The sequence below is a fragment of the Apis laboriosa genome, unplaced genomic scaffold (assembly GCF_014066325.1).
Source record: "Apis laboriosa isolate Shangri-la unplaced genomic scaffold, ASM1406632v1 scaffold1321_cov151, whole genome shotgun sequence".
Classification (NCBI taxonomy): Eukaryota; Metazoa; Arthropoda; class Insecta; order Hymenoptera; family Apidae; genus Apis; species Apis laboriosa.
Window position 1 is genome coordinate 1,436,317 of NW_025221248.1, and position 23,603 is coordinate 1,459,919.

General features: G+C 30.8%; 1 protein-coding gene across 1 annotated transcript; it reads right to left on the reverse strand.

Annotated features, from left to right (window-relative positions):
• Window positions 1–2,540: 2,540 nt before the first annotated feature.
• On the reverse strand, window positions 2,541–12,197 carry LOC122720728 (homeobox protein Nkx-2.5-like). Its single transcript, XM_043947636.1, has 3 exons — window positions 11,301–12,197; window positions 6,159–6,375; window positions 2,541–3,070 (listed from the first exon to the last, which is right to left on the reverse strand). The coding sequence occupies exons 1-3, from the start codon at window positions 11,782–11,784 to the stop codon at window positions 2,746–2,748; spliced, it is 1,026 nt and encodes a 341-aa protein (XP_043803571.1). The 5' UTR covers window positions 11,785–12,197; the 3' UTR covers window positions 2,541–2,745.
• Between the last annotated feature and the right edge of the window lie 11,406 nt (window positions 12,198–23,603).

Sequence of the window (23,603 nt, forward strand, 5' to 3'; positions counted from 1 at the left end):
ATATCGTTTTTTATTTTTCCAACGATTAAATGGTAAACTCTCGTGTAACAGGAGCAAAAAATGCCGACGTTTTAACGTACACACACACACATACGCACACACACATGAACATAAATGAGCTCGCAAGGAGGGATCCAGAAAAAAGGAGATACTTCTTTGGAAGATGTCTCGGGTCAAGCACGTCAAGTTTTTACTATCCGCGTAGTTGCGACTTGTAGACGAGTAACTCGTCAAAAGGGTGTTGCAAGTAAGAAGAAACACTTGATCTGTTTTCTTAATGAACCACGTATATTTCGAGATAAATCTGTATGATCACATAGGTACGCAGAAACAATCGGAGTTGTTGGGTTGGACGCGTGCTTATATTAATGTCACTATGATTAATCAATATCAATGTTGATCGATTTTTATTGCACGTAATTGTCTCTTCTTTTTTTCTTTCTTTCTTTCTTATCGAATTCGCTTTGCGCAAGATCTTTCTTTTGCATAGCTCTTTTTAAAATTTGGGTACAAAACAATGGACTGCCGCTGTTATTATTCCAGTCTTTAGAAAAATTGAGTTTGTTGAAATATTAATGAAATAATAATAAAAAGAATAATGTGAAAGATTGAAGAAATTTTTTTCAACATTTGAAATTTTAAATTGGATAACATTAATTGAATGAGCATATAGAAGAAGTGCATGTTTTTCGAAATGAATGGAAAAATATTTAATAATAAAAATTGCTGTATAAAAGATAATGAACAATGTTAAAGAAAGACATATTTTAAAAAAAAATTAATATATCAGTATAAAAAAACGATGAATGTTATATTCGTTCAATTTTATTATATTTGCAATAAATAAATTAATTTATCGTTGTTATTTATTCTTCGAAGTAGAAAAAAAAAACATATTTATGATAATAAACAATAAATAGTTCCTCCTTTCTACAAATTTTATGAAATGTAATGTATATGTATATACACTTATTCTATATACACATTCAATTGTGAATTTCACGTGGCAGCCATAACAAATGATATTCTATGGTCACAGAATAAATAAATATTTCACTTACCGATACCGTGCGATCGAAATTGCATTTTATACAGTTTTATTTACACGCTAATTTACACGATCCTCTTCCTAGTCTGCGATATGATATATTTATACGTTTTTAAATTTATAATTAACGCGTGGATTCGTTCGACGTATCGATAATCGATAATCGATACTTAGATTCGATTAAGAATCATTTAAAGAATATTGAACGCAAGAACATTTACATTGCGATGTATATTTAACATCCGTATTCAATTCTCAGTCAACATTTTTCAATTCCTCGCTTAGAACGGAGAGAAAATAGACTAATTTAAAAAGATAACGAAAATAAAACTACATGAGAATAATAATAGTTATACAATAGTTGCACAATTCACGAACATCCTTCTCTTCTTAAACTTTTTTTCTTTAATTTTTCATTATTAATTAAATTAATTAGAACATTTTAGAAAAAGGAAAGAATCGAGCACAATTCGGACTAGCTTAACCGATCTACAATAACTTACACCGATCTAGAAATTTTCTGAAAACTTTCATCCGGAAACAACAACGCAATATTGTCCAACTATGGAGAAAATCAATGACTGTGGAAAAATGTAAAACGAAATTTTAGATTTGTAGATGGCAAGTAAAGAAATGATATTTTGTTAAATGAATTAATTTATAATTATGAATTAATTTATAAGGATGAGCAATTTTTGTTTTTTGTAACAAGTAGATTTATCCATTCATGGGAAATTAAAATATACAAGAATCTAGATAAAATATACAATATATGTATTATGATACTTTAAAATTTTATTTCAGTTCTATTTTAAAGTTTAATTTGCAATCTACTAATATTACATGAATTTGAATACTAAAATCAAAAAGCATTGCATAAATATTTTTCTTTTAATAAATACAATTCGATTAATTTTTAAATAAAATAATAAGTACAATTTACAATGTCAATGTTTTTTAATTTTGTTAATTACCTTTAAATTTTCTTGGAAAATCTTATAAAGATATCTGCCAATTGTAAGTCAATACATATTTTTTTAAAAACAAACAAGAGAAAGCAGTAATTTCATTATAAATTACTACGAACAAATTTTTCATGCCTCTTTTCTCCATAGTTAGACACAATAGGATATATTGTATTCGTGGCTCATCTTTGGAAGATCGATTCTAGGAACCAAAAAGAAGCACAAAACTTCAATTGTTTATAATTCAACCTTTATATTGCGAATTTCGACTTTCCTATCTACTTCATGAAATCCATTCCATTGAATTCCTTTTTAAACAATTCTATTGCTAAATTTAACATGACGTATAAATAATGATATATAAAAATATTATCTTTTAATCATAGTGAAAAGAAAAATAAATTAATAACATAGGAAATTACTGGAAATAATATTCATTCGCACTAATGATTTTTCCTTTGTTTTCACAACGATATTTCTATTTAATCTAAAATTTTTGATATTGGCTCGAAAATATACGCACCGTAAAAATAATAATAACAATAAATAAGCCATGTTCACTTTCACATTTATTTTCGTTTCTAGAATCGAACCCTTCCTCGAGAGAGATGTTTCGCAAATTTTATTAACACCCTGTACACAAGCTGAACGTTCGAACAATCCCAATTCGCAATTTCAGCCGAATACCACTTTAATATCTCGATCCGATCCGAAATCAGGGAAATTTTCGATTTACTTCTCGTCGTTGAGTTTGGCCAATTGGCTCGGATCTAGGTCCGGCGCGATCGTGTTTTGCACCTGAATATGAGTGGAGTGAAGGGGCGGGCAGAGCAGGGGATGATAGGGGAGGCAGTAGTATGGGAAACCGCCGAGCGCTTTGTTCGCCGGATGAATTTGCGGGGCTGACATTTGCCCGGGAAGTTGGCCGGAACCACGAAGTGGCAATCCCCTCAGATGCTCGTCCGGATGCACGAGGACTCGAACCGCGACGCGCCTCGCGTTTCCGGAATTAACCAGAGCGCCTAGCTCCTGTTGCTGCCGTCTTTTGGTCTTGTACCTGGGACCATCGAGGATTAGAAATTCGTTAATTTGATTAGAAAATTGTTCGTTTCTTTCGAATTTGTTTTTTTTTTTTTTTTTTTTTTTTTTTTATTTTATTCACTTTTCTCCTGGGACGAGATTTCTCGAAAGACAAAGAATAGAAATGAATATTTTTATTTGTCGTCAAGTGATATTGGATTTTTTGAAGAATAAAGTTCTCTCTTATTGAGATTGAAATATTTTGAAATAATGAAACGGTAGTATTTTATATATTCAATGGTAATATTTTGGTAATAGTGCTTTGTCGAAATATAAAAATATTTCAAATAATTTTAAGCGTTTTGAATAAGCAGTTTCTTTAAGATTTTAGTAACAGTGTTAATAGTTTATATAACATCAAAATGACAAAATTGTATATAATAAAATAATATAAGAAATATACATTATATGAATTAAACATAAGATTTTTTATTATTTTGAAATTTGAATTTTTTATTTTCGATAACAAAGTAATATTTTCAAATAGCATGATTTTTGAATTTGACTTAGATATGAAATGAAATAGTATTTTCATTAGAATATAATGAATTAATATTTTCAAAATTTGTTTTTATGAAAATAATTTAATTTTAATAATTCAATTTTGTCTCAAAATACTAACTATTTCAAATTTTCCCTAGCACTGAATAAAGAATTAAAAAAAAAAAAGAATTATAATTGATGAAATTAATGATTAAATAAAATTTATTTAAATATAATTGATTGATTTAATTGATTAAATATACGAAAAAATTATATATTCGAAGTTTGGTTATTCAAATGATTGATTATTCGAACATAGAATGATTATAAGTATTTTAAGTAGCGTATTTAAAAGCATTTTTTTAAATATATTTATTTTATTAGATACGTATTTTTTTATGATAAACATCCATGTTTGAAAATTATTTAATTGCTTTCTTAATTTATTAATTGCAATTGACGATTACAAATGCATTTCTATTAAATTTTGATTGAAAAGATAAAATAAGTTGAAATTTTAAAATAGTTTTGAAAATAAAATACGTATATATATTAATTTTATTTTAAAATTAATTAATAAGTAATTCAAATTTGAATATTAATATATTAGTTATGCATTGAATATAGAAGAATTAAAAATTCTTAAAATTGTTAATTTCATTTAACACTGCAATATTGAATAATTAAGAAAGTCCTTATTTATGTAAAAAATAAAAGATACAAAAAAGATAGAAAATAATAATTACATGCAACTTTAAAAAAAAAAAGTATAAATATCGATTTTATAATTTTCTTGTTTATAAATTTATAAATTTATAAATTTCAAATTTATCTTTATGCATTTTTTTATTTTTAGTTTTTAAGGTGATTGACCAGATTTAACAAGAATTGCATATACAATATATTCATTTGATTGTCTCGAAAATTCTTTTCTTTCTCAGATCTTTCTTATATTTGTAAATTTTCTGTGATTTTATTTCTTTAGAATAGTGGATCGTATTTTTCAATCATATTTTATCATTTATAAAATTTAATAGGAATATATAAGATATTCTAAAATCAGAATTTTATTTCTTTGAACTATTTTATTTTTTCAAAATTTATTTGAAAAATATTTTAATATATTACATTTATATTATAATTAAATATTTTAAATAATAAATTTTATATAGAAAATTTTTAAATTATTTGATTATTGCATTTGATGCATAATTATAAGAATGTTCTATAATCTAATAAATTTGTTATTTCAATTTTTAATTGATATCTTCTACAGAAAGGCATATGATACTTAAAGAAACAAACATAAAACAAATTAAAAATTTAAAAAAAAAATTGAATCTCCAAAAATGAAAAATAAATAATGATTATATATTCCTCAAATATTGATTATCAAAACTGTGTAAATAACAAATAAGATGAAAAATTTTTGAAATTATAATACAATTATAAGCATATAAAAAAAAATTACATTTACATTTACTTAAATCTTGTAATGAACTTAAATATAGTTCACTATCAATTTTTTTAAACATTTATTTATAATTATGAATCAGTATGATATCTTAAATTTCATAAATGATTATTTATTTTAATTATACTTATATTTTTTAAAAAGAAGAACAAAACTTTTTTGTATATCTATAATAATTTAAAGATAAAATATAATTAAAGTTATTGTAAAAAAAACTTTTATTTAACAAGTATCAAATAAATATATACATATATATTAATTAGCAATACTAATAATATAAGAAAAAAAAGATAAATTATAATCAATAAGACAGTGTAATGTTTACCTCAATTAATATCTATACTTATAAAAAACAGATAAATCTATATAACTTAATAAAACTTTATAAAAACATTATAAAATTTATTATGATCACTTATTTATCAGTTAGATTTGTATATTTCATATTATTTATTTGCGTAAAATTGTTTGTTGAGATTATGTACACGTATTTTTTAATCATATTTTGTAAATCGTAAATATTTTCTAATCATGTTTTGTAAATCGTATTAGAATGTTTGCACACTGGAATGTTCTCTAAATATCACTAGAATGTTTCTTAGTACCACTAGTGAAGAAGATATAAAAGATATGATTTAACGTGTTGTTCATAAATTATGCATTCGTGAAACTTGTAAATATCAAAAAAGACCAAAGTCTGTATACACTTTAAAAATAATTGAACAAATAAATATAAACAATAATAAATAATTTCCTATTCTAAATTATGCCATTTATTATTTATAATGTGAAAAATAAAATATATAACAATCTTGGACGATTTAATGAGGTACGATTTAAAGCACCTAAATCGTATTTTTTGAATCCTTTTTTAAATATTTTCGAAAACTTTTAGAAAAATTATACCTACATCAAATTATTGCAAAAATTGCATAAAACTATTGATACAATAAAAAAAAAAAAAAATACAAAATTCCTACGACAAACATCTATCTATCTATAATAATACGATATTGGCAACTTTCAACTCTAAGTATCTTAACAGTCGTTGGAATTAATTTCGAATAAAATTAAAAAGAAAAAAGAAAAAGAATCGTTTTTATCGTACCGTCTGTTTTGAAACCAGATCTTGACCTGGGTCTCGGTCAGCTTCAATCCCCGCGCCAGGTCCGCTCGTTCCGGGCCCGACAAGTATTTCTGCGCCGCGAATCTTCTCTCCAATTCGTAAACCTGCGCATGAGAGAACGCCGCTCTGCTCCGTTTCTTCCTGCTCTGAAGGCTCTGCCCGTGATTCTGGGCCTCGTACATATCCTCCTCTCCGTCCTCTGTAATAAAAATATCAAACGTTTAACCTTCGACGACGATAATCATCGAGCTCGAGGTGAAGAGATGTTGCACATCGGCGCGAGATCGAAACCGAGATGGATGGGCGAAACATCCAGTTGGAAACAAACTCGAGTTACAGAGGGAAATCCGAGCGAGCTTCTCCAAATTCCCGTACAAACAAACGCGTTAGATCGGGAAAGGATGATCTACCGCGATCATAAATCAAACGTTTTCGACCGGAACGAGGCGATGAGGGGGTGGTTGGGTGGGGAAAACGAATAACCATCGGCAGACAGCAGCCATAGAAGCGGCGGAGAGAGTTCCGCCCGCTTTTGATGTCTCGTTCAAACATTAACACGTGCACTCGCTACTCCGACATGTTTACGCTGCTGTTCCACGGTAATTCTCCTCTAAGTTTAACCGGTTGCAGTGGAGTGCAATCGCGTTCGCCAACGGCTCCACGAAAATTCTACGAGCCGATCATTCCGCTCTCTCGGGGCGGAGAATGAGCTTTTAAACTTAGGAGAAATTTGCCCCGTTTTTATGCGACGCTGTATCTCGGATTATTCGTTTTTAATATCTTTTTTTGGACGTTGCATTCGATTCATTGTTTAATAATTGTTAGGAAGAATGTAAAAAGAAGGGGAAATAATATTGGAATAATAGTTTAATGGATTGTTTTATTTTTGTCAATCTGTTTTGTTTCGTCTATTCTTAATATTCAAGTGGGGAAATTACTGAACGTTAGTTGTTTAGTAGAAACAACAATCGTTTTCAGAATATAATAGAATAATAGAATATAATTGAATGGTTCAATGCAAGAGCTATGCCACAATGGTAACGTTATTAGATAAATGAAAACAGTGTTTCGATAGAAATTGCGTAATTGAGACTGCAGTTTTTGAATGTTTAAATTTATTAATATAAAGATAATACATATGGAAAAAATGTTTTTTCGTAAAATATTTTATTTAGAAGTATTTTAATTTAATAAAATATATATTTTTATATGGATTTTGAAGATTCTATCGAATAATCTCGTAAATAATTAAAAGTGACATTATTATAATTATAATTTAAATTTCATATTTTTATATTTTTTACTTCATCATTGTCCTGTAATATTTGACTTTTTTGCAATAAATGATATTTTGTTATAAAATATATTACATATTTCGATTTTATCATTTTTTACGAAATTATGTTTATGTATAACAATTACGAAAATCATTTTAAAAAATTCTGTATGAGATAGTTTTCTCTTGCACGGATACATAAGAAAAACGATTATTTACATAATTAGTATAGACAGAAATTTCGTTACAAAGTTACAAATCAAAGGTAATTAGATATCAGAATTAATAAGAATCTCATTTTGTAATATAAGTCCTTATATATTTCTTTCTTATTCTCTATGAACAATAATGTTCAATAACTTGAATGACTTTAATAAACGCAATGCGTATTTGAACAAAATGGGAAGAAAATTTAAGGATTCTTTATTATTATTCTTATAAATAATTTTATTCTGCATTAGATAAAGTAAATAAATAAAGTGAGACGGTTTTATTTTCTCGTTTTAATTAAATTATTTATAACTTGAAGTTTGTTTTGTTCTCTAAAATTACCTGTTGAATTATTTTCCCTTTTTCTGCAAACACCTTGTATATTGGTGGTATATATATCGGATGAATAAACGTTGGGACGTTGCGTTTATTATAAAAGTTTATAATGAGCGTCACTTTTCATAAAAAATGAACGAAAAAACTGTATTACGTCATTTATTGTATTTAATCTTTTATCTTGGATAAAATACGATATAATCCAATAATCACATTGAAATTTTGAGAGAGTGAATTGAAGATTCCTAAAATAAAAATTATCCAAGATAAAATTTTATATTTGGAGATCTATTTTTTTTACATTTTCTCAAAATTCATTTCACTCTTGATTCAGTATAATGATTAAATTACACTGTATTTTAATCATTTTATTATATTATATCGATAAAACTAACTAAAATATAATAACAATATGCAATTGATGTTTTAAAATTTAATTAAAAAAAAAAAAAAATATTCAGCGATTTATAATAGTTGAAACATTTACCAATAATATAAAAATAAACTTTTTGAAATAGTAAAATAAAAAATCGAAAATATTATTTTAATTTTATTGTTTTATTTTTAATTTTGTGAATATATATTTAAAAAATAATAACTTTATAAATTAAACAAATTTTTTGCCATATTAATGAAATAATTTTATTATTTTTAATATTATATTTAATTATTTAATAATTTATATTTATAATGTTCTCATCAAAAGGATTAGAAAAATATTGATCAATCATTTTGGTTTTTCTAATATTGCTTATAAGTATATTATATACATTTTCTATAATAAGTATGAAAAGAAAATTCTATTTAAGGAAACAAAGGAGGATTGACAAAATAGATTTATTTTTAAATAATTTTTCTTAAATGATCGATACTTTTCCAATCTCAATTAAATTTATTGCATAAAGCAGAAAAGTATATTAATACGTAATATATATAAGAAAATTAAAGCGATGAAATAAGGAATAAAATATTAATTAAATAAAAAGAAAAAAAAGAAAAAAAACAAGCAAAGATATCGAAAGTCATTATGTAATATTTTTTAATAAAACAATTATTTTCATTTTCCGAAGAATGCAAATTTTAAATTTTTAATTTTATTTCAATTTATGTTTATATTTTTTAATATTAAATTATCAAAATAAATTTATAGATAGATAGAGAGATATGAATTATTTTCAGCTCTAAAACTAGGAATTAAGAAACAAGTGCTTAAATGATGGCGCTTAACCTCTTGAGTATCGATTTAACTTGAAATTTTACACATGTATCAGATTTAGTATTTTAATGCACCGATCAAAAATAAATCATCATAAAAATTTATTTATTTCTACGAAACGAGTGCAATAATATTAAAATAATATTAAAATGATTAAGATATTAAAATGTTATATTACATTCATTCAAGAATAAATAAATAAATAAACTTATGAAATAACAAAATTGCAATTTACTAATAGTTTTGAAGAATTCTGATATTTTCTAAAACATTTAAGCAAATGTAACGATACTTAATATTATAACCTCATTAAATACTCGTAAATACAAAATTTAAATTTACCAAAATTATTGTCTCGATTCCATTGACGAAATTAAACTCGTCAAACTTCTATTCAAAACTTTAAAATATTCAAACTGTAGATTCCATCTACATCTAAATCATATAAAAATCTGAAAAGAGAAACGAGGATTCGAAGAAGGTATAAAATCGATGAAATTTCCACCGAACGAAGTCAAACGAAGAAAAGAGAAAGAGAAGATTCGAAACGTGATTAAAAAGATTGAAGAAAAACACATTGGTTGAAAAATCATATCCATGTGACATCATAATTATTTCGTATATTCCGGGTCCTGCGTCAATGTTTATCGGCAATGGCCGGTCCAATGGGGGGACTCGAAGGCATTTAGAGAGATCTATATTTGATCACTTTCGACGTCAACTCTATGCCATCTCGTCTCGGCTAATGCGTCCCTCCTCTGACGCTCGTCAAACATCTCCTACGCGTCCTACATCGAGAGTGTTCGAGAGCAGCAAGTGCCGTTTGCTCTCACTCCGATTACATCGGAGAGAGATGACCCTTCGGGGTGCACCTCAAACCGAACGAAGCGTCCGCTCATCGTTTTCAAATAAATTGATATGGCCCGTTAAACGCTGATCAAACGAAACTTTATCCCCTCTCCCCCCTTATTGCCGAATCCTCCTTGATTATATTTCGATTAATTCTTTACACAAACTTCAGTTTCAAGATAAATGTTCTCCGATAAATCCTTTTCGATAATGATTTTAACATGAAATTTAACACGAAATTTAACCGCACTTTTGTATTGGGAACTGGGTTTAAGGAACGAGGCTTCGAATATCCTATCCATTACCGTATTAAGTGACTCGAGAGCACGGTGGCGGGGGACTCGGTAATTTCGTGAGTGAGCCTTGAAATGGTGCCAGCTCGTGCCTGTTCCTCTTCACCCTCGAACGAGCGAAGGAATCATTCGACGAGCGAAACAAACTTCAGGTACTGAAGGAAACGTTTTCATTATCGAATTTCTTTCTGTTGTTGTGAAAAAAAATTTTCGAAATTATCGGAAAATATCACATCGAGTCCAAAGAGAAATCTTTGAACTGGAAGTAAAATAAAAGTTTGTTATTCGAACGATTACGTGGTAAGAAAAACTCACTTCTTCGGAATCGATCTAGGTAACCTTGATCTAAATTTGTTTTTTTGCCGCGATCCAGGGATCGTCGAGGATCCAAGACAGAGCAACAGTGTGGCCAGGGATCGAACAAGTGCAAGAAGCAGAGTGGCCGGCCACTTGTGACGTCTGCCGTACTCGAGCACCACTTATGCTACTAAAATTACATTCGATCACGTTATCTGCGCTCGGGTTAACTTAAAAAACCCTTGAAAAGCTCGCCTGTTACAAGGATACCGGGGGCTTAAATGATCTCTTAAGCTCGCATCCTCGTGGCAGACACACGATCACCCAGAAGGGAAGCGGCCTCGAGATTTCCACTCTAAGTGGACCTCGCCTCCTTACTCTTCTCTCGTTCATTCAGTTCTACGTATCTGGTTATCGCCATCGATAGAGCGAGCCGATTGCAGACCTCGTAATTTTGCTTCTAGTTATCCCATCCCTGGATATAAATACAATATAGAACAGAGAAAATTCGAATTATCCTAGAAAAATTTGTCTTGGACACTCCTCTGAACTTTCCTTTCCTTTCCTTTTTTTTTTTTTGCAATAGAGGCATTATAGAAACAAACATTTCTTGATTAAACAAGCTTGTTGTTACTCTCGCAACTCACCCAAATATTTATTCTTGCTCATGTCCAACGCCTCGTCTTGCTGCCTCTGCAAAGCTTCCCTCGAGTCCTTCACCGGCTGATAACCACCCATGTTTCCTAGATTCTCGAGGTGCTTGAACGTTCCCTGCGCCAAGTGGGGTATAGTCCCGAAGTTAGAGATGTTGGCGTGGACCAGATTCCTCGTCAGGATGTCCAATTCTCGGGCCACGCTCAGATCCGGCGAAGGTAGCCTCGAGAATCTCGCCATCTGATTACGATCCTCCGACTGACTTTCCCTATGCTCGTTCTCGGAACAGTCGTACTCTCGATGGGGCTTCCTCGTGAACGACGTCGCGACTCGCGCCTCTTCCGACTCCGAGGCTCGTCGCTCAGCGCAAGAAGAAGTTCTTCTGCTGAGTATGTCGGCGATGCTGAAGGGAGTCAATTGGGAGGAGGGTTTTGGGGAGGCTTCGCTTCGTTTGTCGTCCTCTATAATATCCGACATTTTTCTTTTTATCAGATAAAACAGTTCTATTTAAAATCTCTTCCTCTTCTATTCCAAATCTTCACTCGAGATCAACGATTTTTTATCTCGTTCCCCATCCCTTCAATCAAGTTTCACACTCTTCACTTTCAATCCCTCGTTCGACACATCGTTCGACACTTTATTTATTTACTCTCGCTCGTTCGGACTCCACGCACATTCGATCCTTCTTACAGATCTTTATCCCTCTTTTTAATTTCTTTGAGAAAAGGAAATCGTCATCGATTAAATCTCACTATCCTCTGGTGTACGCACGGTGGTGGTCACGAGTCGACTGGTACAACTTGTACCCGTGCAGGGAGTAGGAGGAAGCAACGATGGACGCGGCGCGACGGCGTTTTATTAATTGTCACTCGCGAGCACTCGAGAGGGCACACGGCGTGGCGCACCCTTCCGTGGCGAGCGTGCTTCGGTCAAGTGTGCTTGTCGCTCCCGGGGACTTATTTTTCGAATTAGTCCGCGGCCACTTCGCCGCCAGCTTCCTTCTTTCCCTTTCCACCCGCGCGCGCGCCATCTTCCCCTTCTATTCCCCAACCACCCCCACCAGCCAAACATCCCTCCACTCTCGTCCATCGCGACGACTTCGGAATTCGTTCTTTCTCCTCCCTCGCCACGATATCCTTCCAATATTTTTTTAGAGTGAAGATAGATGGAAAATCTTTTCCAAGGATGAACGAATAAATTGGTCTCGATACTCGAGAGGAGAAATTTGAAAATTATATACTGCATTATTATTCAGATTTTTGAATGAAAAATTCTAATACATTCCTCTCTAGATATCCTTCCAATATTTTTTTAGAGTGAAGATAAATGGAAAATCTTTTCCAAGGATAAATTGGTCTCGATACTCGAGAAGAAAAATTTGAAAATTATATACTGCATTATTATTCAGATTTTTGAATGAAAAATTTTAATACATTGCTCTCTAGATATCCTTCCAATATTTTTTTAGAGTGAAGATAGATGGAAAATCTTTTCCAAGGATAAATTGGTGTCGATACTCGAGAGGAGAAATTTGAAAATTACCTATTATTGGGATTTTTGAATGAAAAATTCTAATACATTGCTCTCGTCGAAAAACACGATGATAACAATGTATCTGTGAATCTGACCAATCTAATATCGAGAATACTTGAATTTGAAAATTACGTACTGCAATTAAATATTGTTTATATCTTCCTAGAAGATTGTCTTATCTTCTTTCTTCAGCTGAGAAAGCATTCCTGGCTGGAAAATTCTCATGGAAGTCCACTCAGAGTGAGATTAAAAGGAGAAGAAATAGCAGAGGTTCGTTCGTCTCTCGTTTGCTTATTTACTCTCACCCTTGCGCTCCAACCCCTTAAAGGATAACGACGCGTTGGAACGGGCTCATTCCAAGNGAGAAATTTGAAAATTACCTAATATTCGAATTTTTGAATGAAAAATTCTAATACATTGCTCTCGAAAGACACGATGATAACAATGTATCTGTTATCTGTGAATCTGACCAATCTAATATCGAGAATACTTGAATTTGAAAATTACGTACTGCAATTAAATATTGTTTATATCTTCCTAGAAGATTGTCTTATCTTCTTTCTTCAGCTGAGAAAGCATTCCTGGCTGGAAAATTCTCATGGAAGTCCACTCAGAGTGAGATTAAAAGGAGAAGAAATAGCAGAGGTTCGTTCGTCTCTCGTTTGCTTATTTACTCTCACCCTTGCGCTCCAACCCCTTAAAGGATAACGACGCGTTGGAACGGGCTCATTCCAAGCTTCGAAATTCGAGTTTCGCGGGTCGACACGTAGGTGGAGCTTTAGACGAGATCCAGGTTGGACGCGGGACGCCCGACGACGCTTCCGTCACGACGCAAGCCTCGCCCTACGACCAATCCACGCCTGTTACCGCGTCGTCGCGCTTCCCCAGGAGCCAATCCACGGTTCCTAGAACCTCTCGACCTCGAGGTGACGAGCGATCGGCACTTGGAGTGGGATACTCGGCCGCTTTTTTTCATTGACGACGGGGATGGCGAAGGGTCGCGACCGAGCGGGACTCTTTCAGGTATCCGCGCCCTCGTTTCGCGAAAGTAACTCTACTTTCCTCGAGTATTCCCCCTCTCCCCCCTGGGAAGGGGGATATAGGATCCTGGGAAATTTTCCTTCATCCCCGTCGAATAGATGAGAATCGAATTTTGAAGCATTGATTTTCGCGTGTAGCGAAAGAGAATTATTTTTTTGAAGTGATTTAATTGAAGAGAAAGATCTCGTATGCTTTTTTCTTTTTTAAGTATATTATAGTTGTGTTAGGAAGTTTTAATTAATCTTAGAAATATATAAATAATAATCGTTTTTCCCATCGAAGAATGTTTGAAGATTTTGGATTTTGTGTTATCTGAGGGGAGATAATTTATAATTGAGGACAAAGATCATCAGTTCTTTTTTTTTTTTATTGAAATAATCGTTGGATATCCGATTGAAACATGCTCATTCAGGGAATCTAGGTTTACAGGAAAACGAAAATGTTGGAGTAAAGGTTGTTTATTTTTATTATTTCGAATCTATTTAAAATATAATTTTTCAAATTATTTGATAAAAATAAGAGTAAATAAATTTAATATTAACTTCATTATATCTCTTTGTCTCTAATATGAATTTTAAGATATTAATATTCTAAGATTAAAATAACAAATGATTTGGCAAAGAGTTTTATGTATTATGAAAATGTGAAGCAGTGATATCAGTATTATACGAATTTCAATTAAATTTGGTCAAATATATTTCCCTAGTATTACAATTTTTATGTTTTCTCCTAATTTAAATATATCTGTTTCAAAAATCAAAAGCAATTTTGAATCAACATTCATATAATCGATCGATTGATTGATTTCAATGATTTCAATTGTTTTAGCAATGTGTATAACTTTTCAAAAGAATTATTTCGAAAAATCTTACACAAATTTTTACAACATCAATCGTATTACGTTACCATTCTGCATGTTTATTAAGTAATCAGCATTATAATTTGAGATTTTTTTCGTTTAAGATCAATTTTAATCCATTCAATTGAAAAATAGATATTTTTTATCAGAAACTCGCATAGAAAGATCTATTTTGTACATTTTCTAACAAAACTTTATTCATGAAATTAGACAGACAATCATAGGATCGTTTTCATTCAAAAAATTAAAAAAAAATTCATATAGCATCTATAAACATTTCAAATTGAGATTAAAATTTAAATAATAATTTCAATATATCACTATGATATATATATATATATATATATATAATTTATTGAAAAATATATATAATGATAATTTTACGATATTATTATCTGTTGTTTCTTTTCACAGCCCGAACTACTTTAGGGCTATTTTCTGTTCGTGTCTAAAATCGCCATTTCACAGGTGAGAAATGCAAGGCAATTCGTGGCTGACGCTTTCAAAAAGTTCCTCCGACCGTGGATGCGACCGTGGATGTAGACGGTTACAGTTCGTACGTACTTCTCGTCTCGTATCGAGTCGAGAGGAGCCGAGCGGTGCATATATAGGGTGTGCTTTACATAACAATCGCCGCTAAAGACTTGCAGCATTGTCCGCCACGTGCTGTGAGCCGAGTTCCTATGGCGGTTTAATTAAGTGTGAACCACAGGAGCGTGGATCACGCCTCACTTGATCCGATGATGGCCTCGCGCGTTCCAGATATCGACGAGGAAATAATTCCACGTTTCTTTCCATGATATTCCTTGGAATTCTTCGTTTTAACGTTTCGATGGGAAAATTGATAATCGTGATAATCGTTCTTTTAGAGTGATAACGTGATTTGCTTCCCTGACGTGATTTGAACGAATATAAAAAATTTTTACGACTTAAATTTTCAATCCCTTTGGATCCAATAATCAATCAAACACTGTGTTTTTGAATCGATAATAAAAATAATACGTTAGAAATATTGTTATAGTTATCTTTAATTTAATTATATTTAACTTTTATATTTATATACTCTTTGATCAAAAAATTAGAATCACTTACGATTTTTCAATATAATTTTAATAATTAGTTATTAATTATTAGTTAGTTAGATTTTTCATATAATAATAATTTATATATGGTAATTATTCCAAAAAAATTTTACGACTTAAATTTTCAATCCCTTTGGATCCAATAAATCAAACACTGTGTTTTTGAATCGATAATAAAAATAATACGTTAGAAATATTGTTATCTTTAATTTAATTATATTTAACTTTTATATTTATATACTCTTTGATCAAAAAATTAGAATCACTTACGATTTTTCAATATAATTTTAATAATTAGTTATTAATTATTAGTTAGTTAGATTTTTCATATAATAATAATTTATATATGGTAATTATTCCAATATGAATTATTCCAATTGAAAATATCAGAAGTTTATTAAAAGACTACATAATCATTATATTAACTGATTGAATTGAAAAAAAATTCTATAATATTTGACAAAATCATACAAAAATGATATAATAGAATGTGTAACTACTATTTAAATAGACATATATAGATACATTGTCAAAACAAAAACAAATTATTATTAAGTACCGTTAGATAGCCATTAAAATTCACTAAAAACACGAAAAATGTTGAAAATTGTCGATGCTAGTAAATAGTCCGAATTTTTTATAATATAAATTGATACAATAATATAATATTTTGATAATATAATTGATTTCGATTACAATTAAAAATAATTTAATTTTTTGAACGAAGAATAACTATATTATACTTTCTTTTCCCATCATTTATAAAAGATGTTACATAATTATTAAAATAAGACAATTTATCCATATCAAATTAAACAACTTCCAAAAATCGGCAATCAATCATCACTTCCCCTGTCTGGACCATCAAAAATTAAACAAAACCTAACTAACATTACCTTCGAAGAATAAAAAAATTAATTTTGTTGTATACAGAATTGCTTCCAAGTACCTACAAAAAAAGGTTGTCCCCACCGTTAAAAGTGTCACCCTAAAAAGTATCGGCAAGTATCTCGTCGGGATCGATCGGCAGGCGCGCGGGGATCGGCAATTAGCAGGTGACGGGTAATCGAACCGGAAAAACGGCCTCCGCTATTTCCCTATTAGCCATTCCATCCTCATAAAGAGACGAAGAACGTGGCCGTCTTCTCAGAGTCGATCCTCCGAAGACGGATTGCGGTTCTCCGTTCGTCCGCCGCGGCTCTCTTTTTCTCGATTCGATCTAATCAATAATAAATTATAGGGGAACCTCGGTACATCTCTCTCCCCTAGAGCTAAGCCCTGACCCTCCCGCTCAATTGGTCGCAATTCTTAAAGACCTTAATTGGCGCGGAAAATTATACCTTATTCCAGTTACCCTCGAATCGGGAGACCGGGCCACCCAACCTCCACCCACTCCCTCCCAAACGCCCCCCTCCGCCTTACGAGCTATCTTACGAGCTATCCATCTCCACTCGAGAGATATTTCTTCTCTGTGATCGAAAGACTTCAACCTTCGACGATCTTCCCCCTAAGAAACTTCTCTCTGCGCCATATCGGCTCGGTGGTAATCCGTTGACTGTGAAATCCGCTTCGAAATCCTTCTTTACCGCGCGGCGAACTCGGCGTTATTTTATAAATAGCGGCTCCGCCGATCGAGACCCGCGTCTCGATTCGCGGATACACGGGCGGAGAGATAGATCTTTCGTTCGTATTTGTATTTTGAACGGGTGGTGTAAGGTTGAATGTTGGAAGGTTTCGAATGGTTTGGAAGGTTCGCGGAAGGGTGGAAGGGAAACGCGAAAACGGGAAGGGGAGAATATAGAAGCTCGGTTCCTCGAAGATCAGACAGGAAATTCGTGGACGACGTTAACTGGCATTCGACGACACGAAAAGTAACGAAGATCGGGGACTGAAAGGGAGAAGAGGAGGAGTTGGAGGGAGAGAGAGAGAAAGAGAGAGAGAGAGAAAGCAGTGCGTGTGCTCTATGGGCGGGCATAAGAATATAAAAACAAGAAGACCGGATGACTGCTAACTGTTTGTTAGTCTTGGGTTTTAAAGTCCGCACGTCTGTCAGTCCAGAGATGTAATATTAGTGCTTAGTATACGCTGCCGCCACCGCTCTCGCTCATTTACTTCTTCCTCTCCTTTCATCCTCCCTGCGTTTACCTTTGGGTCCTGCGTTTTCTCGCCACCCCTTCCCCCATCCCGCCCCATAGGAATCGCTCAATCAATCTTTTCTCCCCGAGAATTTTTAAATCGTGAATCGTTTTCTTTTTCTTCCCTCATATTCTTCCCTGTCGCTTTTTGGAAACTTCGCTTTTTGTTTTAATTGAGAAAGAGTTTTAGGAACGATTTTGAAAGAGATTTTTTTTTTTCTTTGTTTCTTTCTTCTGTTTATACAACGCGGGAAGTTTTGCTAATTGAAAGATCGATTTGGATCGATTGGCACGTTTCCTTTGAGATCTACTTTGATTCTGTTTTTATGGAGGATGTACTAATATTTGGGTAGCTGAACCAAAGTCTATGGAACGTTATATCGCTTGTTAGGGGAGTTGATTGCTGTACCATGGATGACAGCAGGAATTCCTGTTCTTTTAATGGTTCCGGTAGTTTGTGGATTGGCTAGTTTATCGATACTATTTTCGGCCGTTTGTAACGACCGTTTCTAGCATTAATGAGAATTTCAAAGGCGAATGACAGCGAAACTATTTTTGATTACGCAAATGTTTACTTTGTTATAGGATTGATGATTAAAAAATGTACATCAGCTATCATTAATCGCTTTAATCGCATTGATCGCATTTAAGTTAAAAATGAGATAGGGAAAAGTAACAATTGTTTTCACGAAAAGTAGAAATTTAAGGAATAAATGTAGGAAAGACAAATATGAGAATAATTTCACGATAAATTTATTATCACGATAAAATTTTTTCTAATTTGTCTGTATTAATAGAAATTAGAAATTATTCATTTTGAATTAGCGACATAGAGTGCGTTGAAAAGCAAACGAAATGACAGAATTTTGAGAACATATTTCCCACTGTCGGTAAAATGAATATCTTCGCGCGTTTCTACTATATCTTTGGTAGGTTACAAATTTCTTTATTACATATTAACTTATCGTTTATCGATATAAAAGATTATTTATAAAATATTTATGTATTGTATAAAAAGAGAATCATCAAAATATTGTTAAGTAGTTTTTATGTCAATACTATAAAATATAATATCTAATAAATTTAAACAAATAAATTATTTCTAGAACTCGATATATATTATAATTACTTGTTTATGACGTTGCATTACTGCAGTATATACATTCATATTTCAATATATCGTACTGTAACGTAATACCAGAGTAATATTTAAATTCCATTTATTTAATAAAATAAAATTTTATTACGATACTTTTCTATCACTACTCTATAATAAAAAATATTGTTTAATCTTCTAAACAATATTCATTTTAATATTAATTACGAACAAATGTAGTAATGTGATAATATGACGTGATTAATGAGTTTTGAATAAACATGATGTGTCTAAATAAATCCAAATGATCTACGGTACATTCTATGCATATGCACTCTCATCTTTATTTGGACAGCATCAATATTTCGTGTTCCCTTGCGCGGAATATTCACCTATCTTTGATGCTTCTCATTCGTTCGCAGGCAAATAGGATCGAATTTCCGTATTTAATGTCCGGTGATTGATTGGATATGATGCGAATACACATGATATCCTAATGGGGCTTTCAGAATTCAGGCTGAAACTGCGGAAGAAATTGCATTTGGTCCGCAATAATGCATCGTCTTATATTACGAATGCAAAAAATATTTTGATTACGTTGTTTTTTTTTATTATAGATTAAAATAATTAATTAGAATAGATTATAGGTTAAAAATTCCATTCTTTACTTTTATTTTAAAATAAATTTTCCAATAATTTGAATAATTAATTTTAATTAAAATTTATTGACATTTTCAAATTTTAATTAATATAATTATAATAAATATAATAATAATATATAAAGAATCTTTAAATAATGTGGGATTGGATATCAAAATGAATGATATGATTTTTCATTCTTAAAGATCTGTATCTATTATATATCTGTATATATGTGTTATCCAATAATATGTACAAAATATTTATTTTTAATTCATTTTTTTTTAAGTACATATATTTAATTTATTTTTAATATTTTATGATGCGATAATTAATAAAATAAAAAATATTTTTAATATTTTATACATATATTATTACATTATACGTTTTGTAAAATGTAATTTATTGGTTTATAAATAACATCAATCTCAAATTTATCGAAAGAAAAAGCATATGTAACTAAATTTAACTTAATTGTTGAAATCCATACATAAAAATATTTCAAGTTTACAAATTAATTTTATAAATAAATATACCTTTATTTGTTAACTAACATTCTTTTAAATTTTTCTCATTTTTTGAAATATAATCATACATATATCTATACTAGACAATAAATTCAAATAATATATAATATTTATAAATAATTTCTCCAAAATCGGAACAAGTTATATCTTTCAAACAAAGATAGAAAAAAATATAAATCAATAAATATTCATAATTTGAATATAATTTCATATTTAATAGAAATAATAAAAACAATTAATTATATTTACTTATCTAGCTTTCTTTATATCTTTATCATAATAAATAAAATTAATAAAAATATTTCTCCCTAAGCAGCGATAACAAATTTAACTTCTGCTCTAATTATTCCAATTAAAAATTTGCCAAATTATTCGAGTAATAAGGGCTTATTTACATTGCATAAATATCAATTCGAAAACAGCCTGTCATATAAACATTTCTCCATTCTCTTTCCTGATATCATTCAATACATTACTCGATATCAATAATCGATTTATGTTTACAAACGTTGCAATTGTTCTTCCGTAAATACCCCAATAATCGAAACTAGCAACTCGAAAACCCATCCAGTTAATTAACACGAACAAAACTCTTATCCTTCAAATTCTTCCACTGCCAAAATCGAAACGAGCGCGTAGTTTGTTTTCTGGAACACGTCCACGGAAACGGAGCCGTATCTCGAGAAACAACAAGTGCGGTCAGGTGCTTTGCAGGTGCGGTAGAGGGCGGGGCGAATCCATGTTTCGTAAGGGTGGTCTGGTTGGCCGTGGAAGGTGAGAGGGTCGCGTATGAGAAAAACGCCACGCGATCCGGGTTGGATGTATCGGCAGCGACATTTTTATCAGCTTGTTCCCATGGTCCTTTATGGCGGCGGTAGCACCATGAACAACGATTACGCCGACGTTGAATCGTCTATGTGAAGGCACTTGACTGCCAGATGACCCGTCATGCTCGCGCGATAACCTAAAAGGCACCCATGGCTTCGCTCAAGCTGTCAGAACTCACCTATTTATAAATGCCATTTCGCCATATTTTTGTTTTATCGACCTGGACGATGTTTCTCGCGGCGAAATGAACGGAAAGAGATTCCGCAGGAATGATAAAAATCTATTTGGATTTCGCGAAAAAAATAGGAATGACTTTATCTCGATGCGACGGTGTTGTTTAATTTTAAATTTTATGTATAACGTATGACGTATAATACATGTATATATGCACGGTTGATTGGAATTGATCGAGTTTCATGGAGATAAAGATAAGGCTAAATGATTAATTTTATATATTAAGAGGATGATTGATACATTAAAAAAATTTATATGGCTATGTTTTTCTAGGAATATATGTACTTATGTTTTTATTTTTTTAAAAATCAAAATATTAATTTTGTTGAAACTAATTGCAGGTTTTCAGTAATTGAAAAAAATAAAAACTCTGAAACCATTTTGACAGTTAGACAAGTAGAAAAAGAAAATATTAAATAAAAAAAGTTCTATTTCTTTTTTTTACAATAGACAAATATAGTATGATAAAAAATCATTTATAAAACTCATGCAACGCTGTTCTGTACACAGCTGCAAATAATTGTTGAGGTTTAAAATTAAATGTATAATGAATTAAGACTTAAAATTATGCACTTCTGCGTATACGTACTGTGTTCAGTGAATTCGAGAAGCATCTTCAAAAAAGTTGCGTGATGAAAAATTTCTTGTTATTCTTCTAAGCTTCTTCTTTCAGATTATCATACGATTTAATTCTCGTTATTAAAAGCAAAGAATAAAGAGTAGTTAAGTTATTATTATTTCTAACTTCCTGAAATATTATGAAATTATAAAATCGTAATTTATTTCCCTATTAAACAAAGTAAAGATAATTATTTCCACAAGAATTAAACAAACTTTCTTCCTTAATAATTTCGTTCTGAAAACGATGGATTAAAGAAAAATGAAACAAATTCAGAATTTAATCATTCCTTTCGTTTTATTTATTGTCACCTTCCTTGTTCTCGTAACCAGATATAAACATCTGGCACGTACAAAAGTACATTATAACCGTTATAACTTTTTGTGAACCAAAATGAAAGAAAATTGCACACGTCCACGTGATTTTCTTGATTGCAAGATCATCGATCGTAATGGCTATACGATTCTTCTGACGGTAAACAAGTTTGCCGAATAAAACAAATCGAATTATCGAAAGGGAAAAAAAAAAAAAAAATAGAATCACGAGAAACACGAGGTCTGCGGAATACGTAGTAACTGATGTTTCCGCAAAAGCCACTTGAAGCAATTTCCGTTCAGGCCTCTTGAGCGGCGCGTTACTATTTGAGAGAGGATATCTTACCTAACTAAAAAAGAACGAAGAAAAGAAAAAAAAAAAAAAAAAAAAAAAAATAAGAAAAAATGAAACACAGCTGCCTATAGGCTTTACTATTTATCTCTAACTTAAAGCTATCGCGGTGATTAAAAGGTGCACTAATGAACATTTTGGCTACCTGTTAGGGTTGTCGTATGGTTCTCCATTCTTCGCCATTATGGAGATATTCGAAACTCGAATGTAAATTGTTTTATATATATATATAGTGGCTATAAAAAATATTTATATATACCCTTAATTTTCAATTCTTTCTTCATCATCATATTTCTACATTTTATTTTCATAATATCAAATTTTAATAGCTACATGAAAATACACTACTACTAAATGATATGAATTATAATATCTAATTACTTGCATCTAATTAATTATAATGTACTAAATGTATAATGTAATAATGGGCGAATATTTTTTGTAGCCACTGTATATAATTTTTCGTTCGTTATTTTTCGAATAAAAAAAGCGTGAAAGTATTTGTTACAAAAATAACATGCGAAACATTTTTTTATGATTTTAAACAGTGTTTCCCAATGTTTTTTTTTTTTTGAGATATCTTTTTATGCATATATGAAAATTTATAAGTGAAATATTAAAAAAATATTTAATATTAATTTATGATGAATTTAAAATATTTTTTCTTCAATATCTGTATGATTAGATTATAACATAATTTATCGAAGTGAATAGATAATCGAAAATTTTCATTATAAAATTTAAAATTTATGATCCTGATCTGAACAAAGTGGTTTTGAGGAGTAACAATTATTATTATCATTATTATAATTAATACTAATTATTAATTGTAATTAATATTATCAATAAAGATCCACGAGTTTGGGAAACACTGATCTTGGATTCATTCAGATCCAAAGCACAACAATTCGCGAAATATCTTCTCCTGGAACTTCACTCCTCCTCCCAATTCCACAATAGAACATCCTCATCAATTTACAGCTTTGGACAAATTTGAATCTGTGCTCTTCCAAAAAAATCGCTTCAACAACAACCTC

Bases quoted from the DNA above. Each gene is read 5' to 3' on its own strand.
- LOC122720728 (XM_043947636.1), bottom strand. From the start codon at position 11,784: ATGTCGGATATTATAGAGGACGACAAACGAAGCGAAGCCTCCCCAAAA. The intron at 6,376-11,300 runs GTGAGTTGCGAG...TTTTTATTACAG, and splicing joins GAGCAAGAATAAATATTTGG to AGGACGGAGAGGAGGATATG. The intron at 3,071-6,158 runs GTACGATAAAAA...CGATGGTCCCAG, and splicing joins ATCTGGTTTCAAAACAGACG to GTACAAGACCAAAAGACGGC.